Source organism: Oncorhynchus mykiss, chromosome 6, assembly GCF_057628025.1.
Source record: "Oncorhynchus mykiss isolate SJ-2025 chromosome 6, ASM5762802v1, whole genome shotgun sequence".
NCBI lineage: Eukaryota > Metazoa > Chordata > Actinopteri > Salmoniformes > Salmonidae > Oncorhynchus > Oncorhynchus mykiss.
In genome coordinates this window covers 80,347,392-80,355,630 of record NC_143027.1, presented here as the reverse complement: position 1 = coordinate 80,355,630, position 8,239 = coordinate 80,347,392, and the positions used below count along the sequence as shown (strand labels likewise).

The 8,239-nt window shown below is 48.5% G+C and overlaps 1 protein-coding gene across 1 annotated transcript; it reads right to left on the bottom strand.

Annotated features, from left to right (window-relative positions):
- Positions 1-2,261: 2,261 nt before the first annotated feature.
- On the bottom strand, positions 2,262-4,500 carry LOC149983115 (E3 ubiquitin-protein ligase RNF128-like). Its single transcript, XM_090239363.1, has one exon. It carries the CDS (start codon positions 4,088-4,090, stop codon positions 2,936-2,938), a length of 1,155 nt encoding a protein of 384 aa, XP_090095489.1. The 5' UTR covers positions 4,091-4,500; the 3' UTR covers positions 2,262-2,935.
- Positions 4,501-8,239: the final 3,739 nt, after the last annotated feature.

Here is an 8,239-nt window from a genome sequence, read left to right as displayed (position 1 = left end):
TGACCTGCAGAGAGCTGGGACCAAAGTAACAAAGCCTACCATCAGTAACACACTACGCCGCCAGGGACTCAAATCCTGCAGTGCCTGCTTAAGCCAGTACATGTCCAGGCCCGTCTGAAGTTTGCTAGAGAGCATTTGGATGATCCAGAAGAAGATTGGGAGAATGTCATATGGTCAGATGAAACCAAAATATAACTATTTGGTAAAAACTCAACTTGTCGTGTTTGGAGGACAAAGAATGCTGAGTTGCATCAAAAGAACACCATACCTACTGTGAAGCATGGGGGTGGAAACATCATGCTTTGGGGCTGTTTTTCTGCAAAGGGACCAGGACGTCTGATCCGTGTAAAGGAAAGAATGAATGGGGCCATGTATCGTGAGATTTTGAGTGAAAACCTCCTTCCATCAGCAAGGGCATTGAAGATGAAACGTGGCTGGGTCTCTCAGCATGACAATGATCCCAAACACACCGCCCGGGCAACGAAGGAGTGGCTTCGTAAGAAGCATTTCAAGGTCCTGGAGTGGCCTAGCCAGTCTCCAGATCTCAACCCCATAGAAAATCTTTGGAGGGAGTTGAAAGTCTGTGTTGTCCTGCAACAGCCCCAAAACATCACTGCTCTATAGGAGATCTGCATGGAGGAATGGGACAAAATACCAGCAACAGTGTGTGAAAACCTTGTGAAGACTTACAGAAAACGTTTGACCTCTGTCATTGCCAACAAAGGGTATATAACAGAGTATTGAGATAAACTTTTGTTATTGACCAAATACTTATTTTCCACCATAATTTGCAAATAAATTCATTAAAAATGCTACAATGTGATTTTCTGGATGTTTTTTCTAATTTTGTCTGTCATAGTTGAAGTGTACCTATGATGAAAATTACAGGCCTCTCTCATCATTTTAAGTGGGAGAACTTGCACAATTGGTGGCTGACTAAATACCTTTTTGCCCCACAGTGTATCGAACAATCTAGAACAGGATGATCTATTTTGTATGCGATTTGAATGGAGTTGATGGAGAGAGAGAAAGACAGAGTGCTCCTTCGTGATATTCGAGTGACAGGCTGTTTTAAAACTCTGTAGCTGCGATAAAATAAAATAAAACATATTTACAATATAAAAAAAATAAGATGACCCAAATGGAGCCAGATGGAGATGGGTAAATTAGATGCGCATTCATTCTTTATATTTATATTACTGTATCATAGACTATGCTGCAGAAAATGTAGGAATACCCTGCATTATGAACTGTGCTCCATACTGAGATGGGCTGTCTGTCCCAACCCTGAGTGTTGATGATTCATTATGCAGAGGCCGTAGAGAAGACAGATTTAGACATCACATCTAATTTAACATTTCCATTCCACGCCTTGCTGTTCATATAAATAATTTATTAGAATTTACTGGTTTCTCTCTGTTATTTATTCCGGGAAAAGGGAGTGGTTTGGCCGGTAAATCGCTGTAGTTCTCGGTAACCGGGTTCCCACCATTCAACCCCAGGCAGAAGAGGGCAGCAGTCATTCAGCTGGGTTTAATGACCAAGTTCTATTAGCCACATCCTGGGGAGCTTCCACACACACACACACACACACACACACACACACACACACACACACACACACACACACACACACACACACACACACACACACACACACACACACACACACACACACACACATACACACACACACACACTACAGGCCCCTGAGTGGGAGGGAGGTGATTATGGCTGATCAGTAGGTGTGAGGTGAGTGGAGTCCTGCTGCTAGGAGGTAATTATAGACTTTCTCATCCTCTCTTATCCTCTGCTCCCCTCTCCTTCTCCTCCTCTTCTCCTCTCACCCTTCCCTCTTCTCCTCTCCTCCTCCTCTCCTCCTTTCACTCTTCCCTCTTCTCTCCTCCTCCTCTCCTCTTCTCCTCCTCTCACCCTTCCCTCTTCTCTTTTCATCCTCCCCACCCCTCCCCTCCCCTCCCCTCTCCTCTCCTCCTCCTCTCACCCTTCCCTCTTCTCCACTCATCCCCCCCTCTCCTCCTTCTCTCTCCCTTCCCTCTTCTCCACTCACCCCCCCCCCCCCCTCTCCTCCTCCTCTCTCCCTTCCCTCTTCTCCTCTCATCCTCCCCTCCCCTCTCCTGGTCTCAGACTGGCAGAGCTCTCATCATTAGGCCCAGGCGTCCCTTCTCACCACATGACCAGTCCAGGTTAAGAAAACTCAACATGGCTTCCATTGTCACTTCAGGATATTCATTGAAATTGTATTCAAAAGTGCCATTTGTTTTTAATGAAGATTTGATCAACTTATGAATTGAATTCACTTTCTGAATTGACTGATTTGAAATGGAATTGAAACATACCCTGCCACAGACACATGTACAGTACATCTCTAGCGATACTAAACCAGGTTAGTACGTAAGTTAGTACATATTCTGTTTTGTTGGTTAATCATTTCATTTCATATGTGAACCATTACAGTATACTGTAGTTCGATTCCTTCTTAAATACTGATTTTTGTTTTACTCTCAGAATATCTACTTTTCAAAATGCAGCAGAGATATCAATTTAATAGAGAAATATATTCAGCCTTTCTCATCATCATACAAGTGATCGTTTGTTCATTTAAGAAATGATAAAGAAGTAACTTTGATCTCAAAGAGAAGCGTGCACACCTGCAGCTTCCTGGACCAGGGTTTAGGCTCCAGCTCTCTGTGCAGATAAGCAGAGGTAGAATCTACTGCCATGATAGTTATTTGATCATCAGTAAACCGGGTTTGAATCCAGGGAGATATTTTCCTAGCAGTACAGTAGATATGGTTTAGCTAACAGTGATAGTACAGCACATCACAAGCCACTGCTGTAGCTGTGTGAAGCTGTCTATGGGTTGTTGTTCGTGCTCCAGGTAGAAATGACCATTATCCAGTGTTGTTGTTGTCGTCTATCCTCTGGTGGCCACGTTCCCCTGAGGGTGTGTCTCTCCCTCGAAGACTATATTGTCATAGTGATGTAGTTGCCAGGCCTCGGTGGGGGGTTGAGGAGTCAGGGTGGGGGTCGGAAGGTGTTTGTCATTGAGAGGGACCTCATGCAGCAGCTCTCTACCTGATCCTCCAGACACTGTGACGATAGGGACATCTGGTGGTGGGACAGAGGAACTGCTGCTCTCCTCCTCCCCGGGCCCCTCCACTCCTAAGGCCTTCAGGATGTCAGCCTTACACATGGGGCAGGTCCTCTTGTCCAGCAGCCAGGGCTCGATACAGGCCTTGTGGAACAGATGACCACAGGTCAGGACGGTCACTACATCTCCTGGGCGGTATGACTCGATACACACGGCACAGGTGTGGCTGTCCGGCTTCGTCTCCTCATCCCCGCGCTTCAGCGTACGCACCTCCAGCCGACCAATCGCTTTCTTGGCCTCATTCCTCAGCCGCCTATCGGTGAGATGGATCACCCTGAGACTATGCAGTCGGTGGGCGGAGATGAATCCGAAGTAGACAATGGAGGCACCCGTCACAATGAAGAAGGCGATAGACAGGAAGTAGAGCCAATAGGTGTCCATCCAGGGCCCATGGGCTTTGCCCACCTCGATCACCATGGAGACGGCCACACCACTCCGCACTATGTTGGCGATCTCAACCCCCTGGAGGTTACCGATCATGATGGCCACGGTGCCAGAGGTGTCACTGTGAGCCATGTAATCTGAGCTGTTACCGGTTCCATCCAGGTTATAGACCACTACGGCCGCCGCCCCCCTGGCCCACGCTGCCCTGATCTTCTCACTGAAGGTACAGTTTCCCCTCTTGACCAGAGCGATCCAGAACCCCTGGGTGGTGGTGTTGTCGTTGGTGGGGTAGGGGTCCAGGCTGCAGCCCTGGGGGTCTGAGGCAGGGAGGACCACCATCCCGGCAGCGCTCTCCAGAGGGGAGGAACGCCCGTACACCCCACACTCACAGAACCTGGTCTCTGTCTGGTTAGTGCTGCTGTCGTAGAAATGTACCCCCACGTACGCCGTCCAGAATATCATCGCTGTCGTAGACTGGACCAGCCCGGACAGACAGACGAAGAGCAGGACAAACATCTCTGTCTGTTTAGCCATGGTCGCTCACTAACACTACCACTAGGACCAGTCTCTCTTTGTTAGGACTTCTTCGGTCTTCTGTTTGTCTGCTGTTCTGTTCAGTTCCACAGTTGTTAGTTAGTTAGTTGTTGTTCTCATTGCGTTCAGCGTCTCTCTACCTGTCTGCCTCTCTCTCTCTCTCTAGCTGTGTTTGTGACCTGTGTGTTGATAGTAATCAGATAGCAGCCTGCTGTAACCCTGCCTCGCTCTGCGTCAGCTCTTCAGACTTATTATCTAAATGGACATTGGACTGTTGGGTAGAGACCAGCTACACAGCCAGGCAGAAGGGCTTGTGGTCTACATAGTACAGGTCTAAGGCCACAGGTTCCAGGTACCGGCTACGGTAAGGAACAGCACAGCACACAGCCATAAGGACATAAGCAAACAAAGAGATAACAACGCCATTAAGGAGCATTCCAAGGGAACTGTGACAAAGGGCGGTTGTGAAACTGTTAGTTTTAGATGTGTCATGCTGCTGAGAGGTTACGCCCACAGTTATAACAGAGGTTTTAATAACTAACTGTGGCACTTTATCCTCTTACTTCTCAGAAGATATTATGTTGTTTCCATGAGTCACACAAACCAGGTGACAATACACTGAGTATACTAAACATGCTCTTTCCATGACAGACTGACCAGGTGAATCCAGGTGAAGGCTATGATCCCATATTGATGTCACCTGTTAAATCCACTTCAATCAGTGTAGATGAAGAGGAGGAGACGGGTTAAAGAAAGATTTTTAAGCCTTGAGACAATTCAGACATGGATTGTGTATGTGTGGCATTGAGAGGGTGAATGGAAAAGATTTAAGTACCATTGAACGGGGTATGGTAGTAGGTGCCAGGCGCACCGGTTTGTGACAAGAACTGCAATGCTGCTGGGTTTATCACACTCAACAGTTTCCTGTGTGTATCAAGAATGGTCCACCACCCAAAGGACATCCAGCCAACTGTGGGAAGCATTGGAGTCAACATGGACCAGCATCCATGTGGAACGCTAACGATACCTTGCAGAGTCCATGCCCCGATGAATTAAGTCTGTTCTGAGGGGAAAAGGGGGGGATGCAAATCATTATTAGGAAGGGGTTCCTAATGTTTGGTATACTCAGTGTATATGGTCAGGTTTCTTTCTGTTTTTATCTCCCACAGTGTCACACACACACACACACACACACACACACACACACACACACACACACACACACACACACACACACACACACATACACCAGGGCTCAATGGAGGTTTACCCTATTACTTCTCAGAAACCAAGATTTGTTTACACACACAAACACACACACAGACACACACACACACAGGCATGAAGACTGTTTTGAATGCAGTTTCCATGAGTCAAACAACAACGTAAGTGGTAATAATAAATATGGTATGTTTTAAAACATGCTCATTGGGTGACATGTCTGGTGAGTATGCAGGCCATGGAAGAACTGGGACATTTTCAGCTTCCAGGAGTTGTGTACAGATCCTTGCGACATGGGGCCAATTGTGTTTGTTGTCCGTAGCTTATGCCTGCCCGTACCATAACCCCACTGCCACTATGGGGCACTCTGTTCACAAAAATGACATCAGCAAACTGCTCAAAACGGGATTCATCGTGAAGAGCACACTTCTTCAGCTTGTCAGTGGCCATCGAAGGTGAGCACCACCGAACTGCAGTCAGGTCAAGACCCTGGTGAGGATGACGAGCACGCAGATGAGCTTCCCTGAGACAGTTTGTGCAGAAATTCTTTGGTTGTGCAAACCCACAGTTTCATCAGCTGTCCGGGTGGCTGGTCTCAGACGATCCCGCAGGTGAAGAAGCCAGATATGGAGGTCCTGGGCTGGTGTGGTTACATGTGGTCTGAGGTTGTGAGACCGGTTGGAAAACTGCCAAATTCTCTAAAATAACATTGGAGGCGGCTTGTGGTAGAGAAATTAACATTACATTCTCCGGGCAACAGCTCTGATGGACATTCTTGCAGACAGCATGCCAACTGCACACTCCCTCAAAACTTGAGACATCTGTGGCATCCATTTTGTGACATCCATTTTAGAGTGGACTTTAATTGTCCCCAGCACAAGGTGCACCTGTGTAATGATCATACTGTTTAATCAGCTTTTTGATATGCCACACCTGTCAGGTGGATGAATTATCTTGGCAAAGGAGAAATAAGATTTTTTGTGCGTATGGAACATTTCTGGGATGTTATATTTCTATCAGGACTCAGGATATGACCCAGACGCAGACCCAGGAGGCGGATGGTTCGGTTCTCAGATAATTTATTATAACACGGGGAGCAGGAAAAGGGCAGGTCGAGGACAGGCAGAGGTTCGTAACCAGATCAGAGTTCAACAGGTACTGGACGGCAGACAGGCTCAGGGTCACGGGCAGGCAGAAAGGTCAGAACCAGAAAAGATAGAAACAAAAAACTAGAGAGCAGGGAAAACCAGGGTAAACGCTGGGATGACCTGACAATACAAGACGAACTGGGGATAATGGGGAAAATGGGACACACCTGGTGGGGGGTGGAAACAAGCACAAGAAAGGTGAAACAGATCAGGACGTGACAATTTCAGCTCATGAAACATGGGACCAACACTTTTTTGTGTTTATATTTTTGTTCAGTTTAAAATATTTTTCTCCCAGAATTGGACACTATGAAACACACACACAAACACACGCACACACACACACACACAGGGGCATATAAGTGGAGTATCTGCCTGTAGTAGATGAAACCTTTAGAGCTAAAAAGGTCTGAGGAACTGCCTGCATTCACACAAGCACCCCCTGTCTCAGTCACTTTGCTTGTGTGTGTGTGCGTGTGTGCGTGCGTGCGTGCATGCGTGCATGCGTGTGTGTGTGTGTGTGTGTGTGGCTTTAAATCTAGTGGTCATCAAAAAAGGCTATAGGATTATACAGCTCACTACATCCATTAAGAGACTGGATCGTTAGTCACATGACTTAGTAAAGCCTCATTCCATCTAGAGGCCTGAGATAGATAACCAGCTCATAGAGATGTCCATAGTGTCAGAATAAAACACTGCATCTATCTATCTATATATCCCTCCCTTCCTCCATCCCTCCATCCATCCAGCACTCCATCTATCCCTCCCTCTCTCCCGCCTTCCATCCCTCCATCTATCCCTCCATCTATCCCTCCCTCCATCCCTCCCTCCATCTATCCCTCCCTCCATCCCTCCATCCATCTATCCCTCCCTCTCTCCCGCCTTCCATCCCTCCATCTATCCCTCCATCTATCCCTCCCTCCATCCCTCCCTCCATCTATCCCTCCCTCCATCCCTCCATCCATCTATCCCTCCCTCTCTCCCGCCTTCTATCCCTCCATCTATCCCTCCATCTATCCCTCCCTCCATCCCTCCCTCCATCTATCCCTACCTCCATCCCTCCATCCATCTATCCCTCCCTCGCTCCATCCCTCCCTCCCTCCGTCCCTCCTTCTATCCATCCTTGATAGTCATACTGGTGCCTGTTGTCTCCAACTCTAATGAATGACATAGTACTTTAATTGCGGTGAGCTAAAAGGGCTGGAGAGAGTGGAGGGGAAGAGAGGAAAGGAGCAGGGGGCTGGAGAGAGTGGAGGGGAGGAGAGGAAAAGGGCAGGGGGCTGGAGAGAGTGGAGGGGAAGAGAGGAAAGGGGCAGGGGGCTGGAGAGAGTGGAGGGGAAGAGAGGAAAAGGGCAGGGGGCTGGAGAGAGTGGAGGGGAAGAGAGGAAAGGGGCACGGGGCTGGAGAGAGTGAAGGGGAAGAGAGGAAAAAGGAAGGGGCTGGAGAGAGTGGAGGGGAAGAGAGGAAAAGGGCAGGAGGCTGGAGAGAGTAGAGGGGAAGAGAGGAAAAGGGAAGGGGGCTGGAGAGAGTGGAGGGGAAGAGAGGAAAAGGGCAGGGGGCTGGAGAGAGTGGAGGGGAAGAGAGGAAAAGGGCAGGGGGCTGGAGAGAGTGGAGGGGAAGAGAGGAAAAGGGCAGGAGGCTGGAGAGAGTGGAGGGGAAGAGAGGAGGAAGCCAGGGGGGTGGACAGACTGGAGGGGGAGAGAGGAAAAGGGAAGGGGGCTGGAGAGAGTGGAGGGGAAGAGAGGAAAAGGGAAGGGGGCTGGAGAGAGTGGAGGGGAAG

Bases quoted from the DNA above. Each gene is read 5' to 3' on its own strand.
- LOC149983115 (XM_090239363.1), bottom strand. From the start codon at position 4,090: ATGGCTAAACAGACAGAGATGTTTGTCCTGCTCTTCGTCTGTCTGTCC.